The sequence below is a fragment of the Anarhichas minor genome, unplaced genomic scaffold (assembly GCF_050575085.1).
Source record: "Anarhichas minor isolate MPS153535 unplaced genomic scaffold, ASM5057508v1 ptg000017l, whole genome shotgun sequence".
Lineage (NCBI taxonomy): Eukaryota > Metazoa > Chordata > Actinopteri > Perciformes > Anarhichadidae > Anarhichas > Anarhichas minor.
In genome coordinates this window covers 7,704,428-7,716,839 of record NW_027466463.1, presented here as the reverse complement: position 1 = coordinate 7,716,839, position 12,412 = coordinate 7,704,428, and the positions used below count along the sequence as shown (strand labels likewise).

The 12,412-nt window shown below is 44.8% G+C and overlaps 3 protein-coding genes across 7 annotated transcripts in view; all 3 read right to left on the bottom strand.

Annotated features, from left to right (window-relative positions):
- The window catches only part of spata20 (spermatogenesis associated 20), a 35,898-nt gene extending 31,292 nt beyond the window's left edge, over window positions 1-4,606 (bottom strand). The window contains exons 1-9 of one of the 4 annotated variants that reach the window (XM_076093204.1): window positions 4,346-4,606; window positions 2,795-2,920; window positions 2,655-2,719; window positions 2,308-2,462; window positions 2,061-2,204; window positions 1,233-1,434; window positions 1,009-1,139; window positions 602-706; window positions 48-207 (exon numbers count right to left, since the gene is read on the bottom strand). In XM_076093204.1, the coding sequence (XP_075949319.1) occupies window positions 48-207; window positions 602-706; window positions 1,009-1,139; window positions 1,233-1,434; window positions 2,061-2,204; window positions 2,308-2,462; window positions 2,655-2,719; window positions 2,795-2,920; window positions 4,346-4,545 (1,288 nt within the window). In that variant the 5' untranslated portion in view covers window positions 4,546-4,606. The remainder of the gene's footprint in view (window positions 1-47; window positions 208-601; window positions 707-1,008; window positions 1,140-1,232; window positions 1,435-2,060; window positions 2,205-2,307; window positions 2,463-2,654; window positions 2,720-2,794; window positions 2,921-4,345) is intronic. The other 3 variants (XM_076093203.1, XM_076093201.1, XM_076093202.1) reach the window with 3 other exon arrangements.
- A 165-nt stretch (window positions 4,607-4,771) lies between these two features.
- On the bottom strand, window positions 4,772-8,011 carry LOC142951573 (PI-PLC X domain-containing protein 1-like). 2 transcript variants are annotated; one of them, XM_076093205.1, is made up of 7 exons: window positions 7,832-8,011; window positions 7,587-7,706; window positions 7,135-7,259; window positions 6,897-7,028; window positions 6,271-6,438; window positions 5,223-5,406; window positions 4,772-5,065 (listed from the first exon to the last, which is right to left on the bottom strand). In XM_076093205.1, the coding sequence occupies exons 2-7, from the start codon at window positions 7,690-7,692 to the stop codon at window positions 4,824-4,826; spliced, it is 957 nt and encodes a 318-aa protein (XP_075949320.1). In that variant the 5' UTR covers window positions 7,693-7,706; window positions 7,832-8,011; the 3' UTR covers window positions 4,772-4,823. The 2 variants fall into 2 exon arrangements, with proteins under 2 accessions (XP_075949320.1, XP_075949321.1); XM_076093206.1 differs by lacking the exon at window positions 7,832-8,011 and having other exon boundaries at window positions 7,135-7,255; window positions 7,587-7,694.
- Window positions 8,012-8,871: 860 nt separating this feature from the next.
- Window positions 8,872-11,189, bottom strand: LOC142951329 (pepsin A-like). The gene is made up of 9 exons (XM_076092826.1): window positions 11,134-11,189; window positions 10,725-10,875; window positions 10,510-10,627; window positions 10,237-10,355; window positions 9,824-10,020; window positions 9,614-9,730; window positions 9,377-9,518; window positions 9,097-9,195; window positions 8,872-9,009 (listed from the first exon to the last, which is right to left on the bottom strand). Exons 1-9 carry the CDS (start codon window positions 11,187-11,189, stop codon window positions 8,872-8,874), a joined length of 1,137 nt encoding a protein of 378 aa, XP_075948941.1.
- Window positions 11,190-12,412: the final 1,223 nt, after the last annotated feature.

Here is a 12,412-nt window from a genome sequence, read left to right as displayed (position 1 = left end):
CTATCTCTTTAACTAAAAAAGGAATGCTTTAGAATAATTGCAATCACCTTGGTGCCCCAGTGAGGACATCTGGTCCCCATGTAGCCAGCCAAATAAACACATAAGCACACACAAAGGCTGCAGCTGATTCACCTTGTCACTCAGGTCTCTGGAGACGTACAGCAGTATGTCCTTAGCCACATCTGCAAAGAGCTGCTCACCTGATACCTGAAAGAAAGCAGGAACACACAGCACACACCTGCTCAGAGTCACGATTCCACCTCAACATGACCTTAAACATACCATCATGTGATGCATGTGCAGGGTACCAACTGCGGAATCCAACGCAAATACTGTGTTTGGATATTTTAAGGAGATAATTGGTAAAAAAGAAAAACTGACAACCTTACAGATGTGTGTATTAGCGCCTTCACTGTCGTTATTTACTCTGAAGAAAAGAATAAAAGTCTGCCAAGTCTCACAATGACAACTTTCGCTGACTGCGTAATATACCGATAAATGACTTGGATAAGAGAGAGACAGAATGATGGGGGGATAATTACCACTGTCGGATACACTAACAAGAACACACACACACACACACACACACACACACACACACCTGGGAGGCAGTTACGTAGGCTACAGCCAGCTGGGCCTGGTCGTACAACATCTTCTCAAAGTGGGGAACGTGCCAGGAGGAATCTGTAGAGTAGCGATGAAAACCCTGTGGAAGAGGGACATAAAGAGAGATACAGCATATACTTTCTCATACTAATATTCTGTTCAAATGTACTGCATCATCTCTCGCAACATAAGCTTCTCTCCTGCCACGCCACTTGCAAACACGTATCTGGCCTGAACTGAAAGAATAGAAGAGGAATACAGTACATCCATGTTTTTGTGAGCGTGTCTGCTCATAAACAACCATGGGCTGCAACAGGTTGCTTTTCATTATTAATTTCCAAAAGCACAAAATGACACAACCAAATTGCTTTTTAAATAGTTTTTATTGAAATGTGTACGAACCTGAGCCACGTGGTCGTGGATGCCGCCCAGCGCCATCATGCGGAGTGTGTGCAAGGCCATCTGGAGAGCCTCGACCCCCTCTGAGGTGGAGCGATTCACGGACCAGTACGACATGAGGAACATCAGATTCACTGTTTGAGATCAAATAAAGAGAGTCATATGAAGGGTATTCATCAGGACCAGAGGCCTGAAACGTGTCCCCTGGGGGTTCTCGCAGAGTCTACCTGGTGTGGGGAACTTTGGAGCATCCCTGAAGCCCCCGTACTCCTCCTCGTAGGAGTGCGCCAACTGCTGGAAGCAGCGGTCAGCGACCTCTGTGGCCGGTGGAGGACTCTCTCCTGGGTTCGCGGCAACAGCCGTGCCCTTCTTCAGGGCTTCAAGGATCCTCTCTCCGCTGGACTCCAGAGCAGGGCGGTTATTCTTCCACTGGGGATCATGAGGAGAACTTATGTCACATGTTAGGGAGGGACGGAGAAAATGCCGAGAGCAAAACGAAGACAAGAGGACTTCCTTGTTCCTGCGTTCTAAACACGCACGTTTTGATGACTCGGATTCATCTCCCCCACAGATAACAGACAAATTAACGCTTTTCATCCTCTTTGTCTTTTCATTTCATGTCCCACAGCAGAGCTGTTGTGTTGGGCGTCGCAAATAGGCCTAAATCCATATTATTCATTTTCCATGCTGCTCATCAAAATGATGCGGCCGTTGGCGGAGGAGAGCCAATTAATCTTCAAATAGTTCGCTGAAGCAATTTCTCCCCCCGTCCCTCTGCTGCGCATTCTAAATAGCTTCTTCTAAAACTGTTGTGTCGGACCGACTACCTGATGGAACAAGAAAAAGTGGTGTAATTGCAAATATTCCTGAAAGGACCCACGCTGCTCGTACACACCACCTTTTAAAAGTAATTATCTAAATCAGAAACGCTGGATGGAAGCGACAACTCCGGCACAACTTTTCCCCCGGAGTTTCTCAAACACACTGCTGCTGTAACTCAAGAGACTCGTTATCGGTTTTAAATGGGCCAAACACGAGATGCTGAAGCCTTTTACCTGTTCAATGATTCGCTTGAGAACCGTTTTGAGCCCAGGTCTCCTTGCGTGGTCCGTGGGAGGGAAGTAGGTGCCTCCAATGAAAGGTCGTAGGTCAGGGGTCAGCCACACACTCATGGGCCAACCTCCGCCACCGCTGGTCGCCTGCAGACATCAGCAACCGAAAGTCATGAGAGGGCACCAGCGGGAGAGGGGAACGACAAAAGAGGCTCGTGTGAGAAAACCTACATGTACGGTCTACACATACCTGTACAAAGGTCATGTAGACCTTGTCCACATCGGGTCGCTCTTCTCGGTCCACTTTGATGCAGACAAAGTTGTCACTCAGGATTTTGCCAATTTCCTCGTCTTCGAAAGACTCCCTCTCCATAACATGGCACCAGTGGCACGTGGAGTAGCCCACTGACGGTCAGAGAGAGATTTACAGCAAGCAGATGTGTCATTTCCAGTACGAGCACAACTATCGTGAGTCATGTGAAAAGAGGTGTGTTTTATCTCATAACAGAGGAAAGTGTAGGTTTGATCTACATGGAGTGAATTCTCCCTCCCCCCCCCCCCCCTCCTCCTCCTCCTCACTGAAACATTAATATCTACCTGATAAAAAGATCGGCTTGTCTTCATTCTTCGCTTTGTCGAAAGCATCTTGTCCCCAGGGATACCTGAAACGAGCGCGACATTGGTTTACACGTGACATCACGTCAGCTTCACAGAAATGCGTCTCCAAGCGCACTCACCAGTCGACGGGGTTGTGTGCGTGTTGCAGCAGGTAGGGAGACCTCTCCTCGGCCAACCTGTTGGTGTGTTTGTGGGGGGAGGTGGACGACGTCCCTCCTGACGCCATGCTCATGAAGACAGACGAGCTAGATGCAAAAAGCAGATTTACAATTTTAGTTACCGATTGATGGCGACTAATCTGCAAAAGCCGGACATACTACAAAGGTATATTCTGTGTGCATTTAGTTACTTCAGATTGCAGATTTCTTATTTTTGTTATTTAATCTCGGTGCTTTATTATCTCTGCAAGAATGAAAAAAACCGTGTGAATGACATTGACAGCTATGTAGAAGAAAATGATTGTGCTTCTCTTGCGTTTATGCTTTTCCCATCAGCAGTCCCTGTGCTGTTAATTAGGGGATATGATGATACCCTCTTGATGCCTAAATGATTGAGCTTCACTTCTGTCATTGATTGAAATACTGTTGCACATTTGATGACTGAGAAAGGACGTGTGTCCAGAGGGTCTGAGCAATAATAATGCAACTAACACACTGTTTGCATGAGAGTTGTTGACATGTCATAGCAGGGCAAGCACAGCTGTAATTCATAATTCCAGATATGGCTGCATTTCTATGTAGGTGTTCCAGCACTATTCCATAATTGGACTGTGAAAAGGATTTTTTTTGGCCATCACTAACTAATGGTATTAGTACACTTGTGCTTTTCCTGCTGTGACAAGTCAAACTGTCTGCTGTCAAAAACGTGTCATTGTTATGACAGCGTGGAGCATAGCTAACGCTAACAGCTAGGCTAACTTTACTACATGAGTCTACCATTTGTTGTTTTAATTTAACCAGCATGCACACTATTCAAACGACTAACACGAAGCGGCACCACGCTGTCAGTGAGCCGATACCAAAGAAGCTTGCTGCCTACTACAGCTGCTGTAGCTGTCAAGCACTGTAGCTAGCTGCTAGCCAAAGGACTTCCGCTTGAATATTCCACAATTGCATGTCATTTTGCTTATAGCCACAGGCTCATGCCCCATAAAGCATGACTGAAAACAGTATCCAATATATCAGACCATGTCCTACAATTCGGCCGAAATAGCTGTGACACATGGGACACATATGGATTAGAAATGACATGTAACACAAAGGCTAGCTTAAATGTTTACCGTTAGCAGAGTGTGATCCTGAAATTAACAGGCAACCCTGATGGAAAAAGCTGATATATTATTAGAAATGAGTGCCACTTGGAGGCTTGTCTTGTTACACGGAATTCAAATACGAGCCATTTGGACCTTTGTTACATGTCTTTTCTCACAGTGGCATGTCTCCTGGTAACAGTTCATGTTAGGGACATTTTAAATCGTATGATTTTCTAACGGAGTTTGGCGTAACTCTTTCCCCTTCGTCTAAAGCATGCCTACAGTCCTCACAGCAAGCAACATTACGTCTGTCGACATTTGACGTGCCATTCATGCTTTAGCTAAATTAGGCATGTTCGCTGGAACTTTAACGCACATCTAGCGTCAGCAATCTATTAGCCTCGGTGGCTTTCTTTACCTGAGGTAGCAGGCCGGCTGTGGGAGGTGGTGGCGCGGTGACCTCTCGCTTGGTGGGTGGAGGATCTGTCTGAAGCACCTAACGTGACACCCGGAGTTCTGCTGAGGACCGTCCGCTCCCAAAAAAGCTGCAGCTAAAAGGCGTGCGGGCTCCACGCGGCTATTTCTGGACGCCGACCGACGCCATGCTAGTCTTATCATCCTAATCCACCAAAGTGTGTTGGTTAGTTACCAGCTGGGGTTGGCTGCTTTGTTGACATACACCAGCCAAAACTTGCAGGCATGAGACATTTTTTTATTGCAATACCACGAGTTGACACACGGTGGCGCGCCAACAGGTTAGGGACACACAAAACAATCACAGTGTGTGTTGTTGGTTTTTTATTACAGTACATCAGTGTTTTGTGAGTGAGCAGGACAGCAAGTGTAATGTGAAGGGAACTTATTTTATTAAAAGGAAGGAACAAAATGAGATGCGTCTACGCTTTCACAGGTCTCCAAGCATTGAGCTTGACCACCGTCGGGACAAAGTCATCACGAGTCACCAAGTCCGAGGCCACAATGTTCATGGGCGTTTTGGCGGCCTGCTGTTTCACCCACGGCAGCAGCCTCGGCAGACTCCTCTGTATGACGTTGGCAAAGTTGCCACAAAGGCGGAGGATGTACTTGAGTATCCTGGCATCCTCTGGCAGTGTCAGGTTCAGGCCACACACAAAGAAACCTGCAGGGTCATGGAAGGGGGGGTGGCAGATGATAGCTCAGCAATCATTTCATGGAACAAATTGTACATTTTTTGTAATGGCTTGAATCATCATGCACTGTGTTTTTGTCACTGAATGGATGTGATTTTATCTGCCGCTAGAACGGAGAAAACTCACACTTAAAAGGCCTTGCCGTCTCCAACATGTGACTGAGTTTGGATTCAACCTTTGTGGTGTCCATACTATCGCCGTAGTAGTAAGGTATTTTACTCCACAGCTCGCCGTGCTGTAGCGTCGGATAGTCATATGAGACTATGACGTTTCTGCCTTTGTCCCAGCAGCTCCTCAGGGTAGGGGTGTCCTGTTGCGATACATTGAGAGATTTCATTTTGGAGCTGGTATAAGCTCGCCTCATTTGTATTTGAAGGTTTTTAATAGTTTACAGCAGGTAGGCTCCTTTAAAAGGATAGTCCAGATGTTTTGAAGTGGGGTCCCATGAGGTACTTATTTATAGTCAGTGTGTGTTCTACAGTAGATGGCGGTCAGCGCGCCCCCTAGTTTGGATAAAACAGACAGGAGCAAAGCAAAGTACAGCTGTGGATGGGGGCAGCAGCAAAACTGCTATTAGCTACTGAAAGAAAGGCCCGCCGAAAAAAAAAAAATCAGTATCAGTTAAGTGTGTGCTATACACTTCCTGTTCGACTGGGTACTGAAGATGTTCTATCTATCTACGGTCTCTTCAAAGCCACAAGACTGCTTTTACAAAAACAGTAATTGAACCTTTGCAGAACACGGAAGTTGCTGGTCTGCCTCGATCGGTTAGTTAGTTTGTGTTATTGTGGTCGAAGCAGCGGTTGACTATTAACTCCTGTGTTCTGCCAGGTAACATAACTGGTTTTGTCAAAGGAGTCTTGTGGATTTGAAGAGAGCGTAGATATAACAGCTTCAGTTCCCTCGTCAGAAAAAGGCTGCGTGACAGCGAGAGGTGAAAATAATCAATATATATATATTGATACTTAAACTGATATTGATTATATCAGGTGGGCCTTTTTTTTGTTTTGCTGCTGCCCCCGTCCGCAGCAGTGCATCCAGCTTCCCGTCTACCGTAGGTAACACACTGACTGTGGATAAGTAACGCATACAACCCCACTTCAAAAAAACTGTTCCTTTAATGATGAGCTATATGTTTGACTAGATATTAACGGAAATATTCTGTATACTTTACCCTGATATGGATGAGTTTGGCTCCAAACAAGGTCAAGATAAAGCTGATGAGATGTTTGTGGAGCTGGGCGCCAATGGTTTTGTCAAACCCTTGGAAGTGGGATAAAGCCAGGATGAGGATCTCCTTGGGGTGCCTCTCTGCCCAGTCATGTATGGCCCTGAGAACAGTCTGTCACAGTGGCAGAATTCTTAATACAGCTGGCGTCAAACAAAGACATATTCTCCACTGTACTTATTTTCTTTTATATATCGATATATCACATTTTCATTTTGGTTTCACTGTTGCTCACAGTAAAACGTAATGTATGGTCAAATCACTGGCCAGAAGTCCACTTTAACCAGGATTTTAGAAATGCTGAGGTCATGAGTACATGTCTCCCTTTCACACATCAAATATAATGCCTCTAAAATATATTTTATAAGTATTTCTTCAGGTACATGTCACGTTGTAATTATTCGGCTTAGTGTTCAGTGATATTTTCTGTAAGATATTTGTTTATTTATTGATATATTTACTGTCTCGAATATAAAAAATCCGGATACCCCTGCAGACTAACGATCCACAAATGTTGATTTACTCCCAACTATTTATTGACGTTTGCGTAACGTAAATGAGCTCATCTCTACCTCCACATCCGTCCTCGTGTACAGCCCATGATAAAAGTAAAGCCGGGTGGGGTCGCGGTCACGGGCCTTGCGAGCGATCCTCAGGTCGAGGTAGCGAACTCCTGCATCCAGCTGCTTTGTGATGGTCTCCTCCTGCGTCACAATCCATGACAACAGTCAAACAAACACTCCCCTGTCTATTTCTTAAATGAATATACAGTATATATATGCATATGCACAACATGCAGTCGGTACTGACCTGAGTGACGGCCCATCTGCGCACCATTTTACGTACACAACAAATCTTGCTGAATATTTTTAGTCTGTCGGGTTCTATTATTGAGGAGTTGACGTCCAAGTCATAACTCATAGAGTCATGGCTACCTAGGGAATACCACACACACACACACACACACACACACACACACAGGTGTCATAGGAATGTCACAGTTTTAATAAACCACCAATCATCGCTGTCCATACACCTCCATTTCTATCAAATCTTTTTTAGCATTTAAAAACCCATTGACAAATCGGAATACTGTATTGTCAGAAAGCTGAAAAAGGCTTTTTTTTTGTAGCTCATAAAAATACATTATGGAGATGTTTTTCAAATGACAGCGGCATATGTCCTTTTTAATGTACATACACTGTCAGAAGTTGAACTGCTGTGTATTGGCTGAATGCTTTAGCAATGTGAGCAGCTCATACCTGGTATGGTTAGATCAAAGAGAGGAATGTTGTGGAGTTCGGGTGGTAGTTGCGACATCCAGTCACAGTAGCTTGTCACTTCTTGTTTGGCTTTTTTCGCAAACATCGTCCTGTCAAATTCTACAAAAAAGACAACTCAACCGTCAATCTCTGACTAATACAGCAGTTTCTGGCTAATAATGAATAAGTTGCCATAAATAAAAACACATACATAGAGGTCAAGAGTTCAGAAAAATACAACTTACTTTGCCGAGGTGATTCTCAGCTTTCCTCGACCCTTTTATTACCTCAGATTCTGAAGTGCAGGAATATACGAAGAGCTGATAATAAATAAATAAATAAATTGTCATAAATTGCTGCTCATTGGGAGGCTGCAGTATTGAAGGTACAGCCTTTCTAGCACTGTGGTAAGAGAGAAAAGGGTGTATAAAATGTAGTCCGACAAGTTTGTGTCACCAGGAAGCACATTGTACGAGGATATATAAAAATAGACTTGATGTTGTGGATGAAATAGTTCTTCAGATGCTTCCTCATACCATCACCGGGCAATTCAAGTTACAATCCTGAAGATCTCGGTTTCGTTCTCTCTGGCGGCGCCTGTGGTGATACGCGGTAATTGCATGTGTGTGACATTCAGTGCAGCTTCTCTGAGATGTTCAGTATGTAGAGCCTACAATATAGTAGGATACACGGTGTGTGTCAGCGTCGTTGTGTTTCAGCATGAGCAAAATATACAAGCATTGTAAATTGATCCAGCAGTCATTTTATTTCCCCTAATTTATAGCTACAAAGCACCCACAAAGCACCAGTTTCTTGCAGTAATAGGCTCTCTTTTTAATTCAGGGGCATCGATATTTCAGCATCATCTTTTTCAGTATACCTTCTGCACTTAGTTAGCAGTATTCCATAATTACGACTTGTGGCCTGCTTTAAGTTATTACTGTGATTTATTGTGCCTGCACAGGTTGGAGAATAATAAAACTCAATTACATGGAGTTAATCAGTTGCATGTATGTTTTGTATGTTGCGTCGTAGCATCAAAGGGTGTGTTCCCGTTGGGTTGCCGTCTTTCGCTGACATAGATTTAGAGTCTATGTGTTGTATATTTCAATAGAACACCAATCTGATGAATTTTGATTCAACTCTTTTTATTGGATGTGAGGAAATTAAATTATTTATAGCACAAAGGAAAAGGTTTGAGTCTCAGGCATGTTGTAAATTCCACTACAGCACCGAGATGTACATGCGATTGTTTCAAGGCTAACTGGGATGGGTGACCTCAGACTTATCTAGCCTGGGCCAGGCCCACCATGTTCTGGGCTCTGTTGAAGATGGAGTAGTACTGTCTGATGAAGACATCACCCAGGATCCACAGGCTGCCTCCTCCGTTGCCAAAGCCAGTACGGCAGCCATAGTACTGAGACTGTGGGAGGGATTTGAGAGAAGAATTTAAAAGTATAGTAAGAAGAAAAAAACAAACACTAAAGCTGGCAGGGAAACAAACACTTACCTGACGAACGTAGGCAGAGGCTGGGATGGTGAATTCCTGTCCGTGGATGTGGAAGGTCACATCTGGCATTTGGGAAATGCTGTTACAGTTGACCATATACTGATGCAGAGAGAGAGAGAGAGAGAGAGAGAGAGAGAGAGAGAGAGAGAGAGAGAAGTGAAGGGAAAAGGGGATGAAAGTGTTCAAATTTGGTTCTACTTTTCAATATCCATCTCGTCTAAGTTGTGAAGCTACAGCGATCCCCTTCAGTCGACCAGCATGTCTTTCTCATGGCACTCACGTCTCCGTTCTGGCTGCTAGCTCCCACAAAGCTGTTGATGCTGCTGATGCTGCCCTGAGGTCCAACAATCAAAGAAGTGCCGGTGTCCACGATCGCCTGGCAACCGGCATTGCAAGCCACAACCTGACCGTTGACAGTGACACTGCAGAAGGGACACACAGCACGGATATCAAAAACTTTGGCTCGGTTACATTTCTGGGGGGGGGGGGACCTGTGATGGCGCATCAGGGGCTTTACCTGTCCACTGTGATCTGCCAGTACAGCTCGTTGGAGAGGGGGATCCAGGAGATGGAGCCAGAGTAGTGGTTAGGGTCGACACCACCGAAGGTCACCACGCTGCCTTGCTGAGAGTTACTACGGAGGAAAGCGAGAACTGACTGAGAAACTTTCTAGAAAATCAGTCGCTGTATCAGCATCGGGAGACTGCGACGCTCCGGCTGTCCTCACGAGCTCAGGTACACGGAGAACAGGTCCTGGCCGACCAGGCGCTGCCTCATCATGTTGTCGAAGACGGGCGTGGCACCGGACGCAGACAGGCGTGGGTATGCCAGGCCCAGGATACCATCGGCGCGCATGTACTTCATGAAGGGAGCCTCAGACTGGCTCAGGCCGAAGACCTGGTTCTTCACAGCCAGTCCACCCACCTGAGTGACAAACACAAAGACAGCTCAGGCATTGAAAAAGCCTCTCAAATTACAATTACACACGTGAATATGACCGTGCAAGTCAACAGATATTGAATAGTGAGGGAATCTGGGTATACCATTCCTTCAACATGTTGAGACAACATTATAATCAGTGGGCTGTGAATAAATACTAATCTTCCAGTTTAAATTGGTACTATATGCTTTTACACTCACCGTCACAGTGTCGAATCCAAGGAAACCAGTCATGCTGCCGGTGCCGTATTGGATTTGGAGGGCGCCGCCATAGTGGATGTAGGTGCTGCTGATGCTAGGGTTGTACTTGTCATGGTTATCTATGAAGGTACAGATGTGGGGGAAAAAAGATGAAGTGTAGATTTATAATCTTTTTTTTTCTCGCAAACATCCAACACCCTGGGTGCAACAACAACTTCACAACACATAAAGTAAAATTCCTGTTGTTGCAGGTTTGCAGTTGGTTTCACATACTGCAGGCTGGACTGCTGCAGTAGACGGAGGGCACCCACAGGTTGGACGAGCCGGTGTCAAAGATGACCTTGAAGGACTGAGGGGGAGTTCCGATGGAGATGATTCCGTGGTAGGCCAGCTGGAGACGAAGAGGAGACACCAACATTACTCATGGACAAAATGAGCCGCTCGTCACAAGTCTGTGCCTCGTTTGAGCTTTGGCAGCGGTTACTCACGTCGGCGTCGTTGGTCATGGATTCGCTGCCCGCGGCAAAGCGCTCGTCGAACTTGGCCATGGGGTTGTACGGGTACTTGAGTCTGTACTCCTCCCAAAGACCCTGCTCCTCCAGGGTCTCCCTGGCTGTCTTACTCTTCTCCAGAGGGATCCTAGGTGTCACAAAAAGGAGCCGCTTAAATCCTCTACATTTCTCAGGCTTTCATTGACCCGTAAAGAGCTTTTTAGTTCCTCTATCTTTCCCTCTTTGAGACATTCTGCTGACCCAGCTGCCTGTACTTAAATTCAGATTTACTTCTAAGCACAGTAGGTTATTTCTGAGGAGCTAATGAAGCCTAGGTAGGAGGTAAAAAGAGAAATCTAAACTACAACAGGTACGAGAAGGTGTTTTAGCGGTAAGGCTGACTTACTGGACGAGGCACTCAGACAGCGCCACCATGGCACACATAACAAAGGCCCACTTCATTGTCTCGGCTCTGCTCTCAGCTGTGTGAGAAAACGAAAAGTCAGTTGAGCAGAATAAAGCTCATGTCGATCACATTACAGAACTATACAAAACTGTAACACTGCAATGGCTTTATGATGATATAGTAGGTCTATGATCCTGTAGCATTACGCACCTGTTCACTCCAAAACCTGAGTGCCGACACACAGACATGCGTCCTCTTTTATACAGGTGGACTGGCACTTCACCGCCATACAATGATAAGGCCATGCACACACACGAGTGATAAGTGAAGAAGTAATCGTTGACCTCAGGACAATGTCAAATATATGATTAAAGGAATACTATTAAATCTGTATTCTTTGTTGTAAATATCTGTTTTCTCTTTTGTGTATTGGCCATATTTTCTGCTTAGTTTGCTTCGTGTTTATTTTGTTATGACACAGAGCAATACAACCAAACCAACAGCGCACATCTGGAGTGCATTGTCCATGTATGGCAAAGTCAAGCAGCTCACATGTTCCATGTCATTTCATTTGAAAGTGACAAACACCACAGTCGGTCTACTTGTGATTCTCCCCAGCACTAACAGTGTTTGCTGCTGCGTTATCGTGTGTTGACTCATATATCAAGGTCTTTTCCTTTAGATAGGTAATAATACGAATTACTGCTGATATTCACAGAGCTGTGTTATCGTTTAAACCGAACACACGTGCACACAGCACTGTTGGAGTGGAACACTGTTTTCCTATTAAAAAATAAAGTGCTTGAAGATATGAAACCACTTTCAGACCAAACGGTCACTTGTCTTTATTCGTCTGGAGAGTAAAATATCTCCAGAGTCTGATACAAAAGTACAACAGCATATAACTGCATTTACAGGTATGCAATAGTGTAAGGAACACTGTTCAATTTTTACAAACACTATATTCATTACAGGCTTTTTGGTCTAAATAATTGCTGGGGTTTGAAAAACGACTTACACATCTATTATGTCTTATGCCGACCCTCGGATAGGAGTTCATTATTTTGTGACAAAAAAATTCCCGCACTCAAGACACTTATTTTGAAAGAACTCATACTCTAAGAAAGGCCAGAAGGCAAAATGAGTTTGATGGATTGATTCAGTATATGTCCTTTGTGTAAGTATAGCGTGCTAGAATCTCCTTTTAACCTCCACACCCTAAACAGGTGTTTTAAAAATGTGTGGTCTTCAAACCCAAGCAGAGATTCCCCCGATGACA

Bases quoted from the DNA above. Each gene is read 5' to 3' on its own strand.
- LOC142951573 (XM_076093205.1), bottom strand. From the start codon at position 7,692: ATGTTTGCGAAAAAAGCCAAACAAGAAGTGACAAGCTACTGTGACTGG. The intron at 7,260-7,586 runs GTATGAGCTGCT...GGTATTCCCTAG, and splicing joins CTTTGATCTAACCATACCAG to GTAGCCATGACTCTATGAGT. The intron at 5,066-5,222 runs GTGAGTTTTCTC...ATGACCCTGCAG, and splicing joins GACGGCAAGGCCTTTTAAGT to GTTTCTTTGTGTGTGGCCTG.
- LOC142951329 (XM_076092826.1), bottom strand. From the start codon at position 11,189: ATGAAGTGGGCCTTTGTTATGTGTGCCATGGTGGCGCTGTCTGAGTGC. The intron at 10,876-11,133 runs GTAAGTCAGCCT...TGTGACACCTAG, and splicing joins CTGTCTGAGTGCCTCGTCCA to GATCCCTCTGGAGAAGAGTA. The intron at 9,731-9,823 runs GTGAGGACAGCC...TTTCCTCCGTAG, and splicing joins TTCTCCGTGTACCTGAGCTC to TAACTCTCAGCAAGGCAGCG.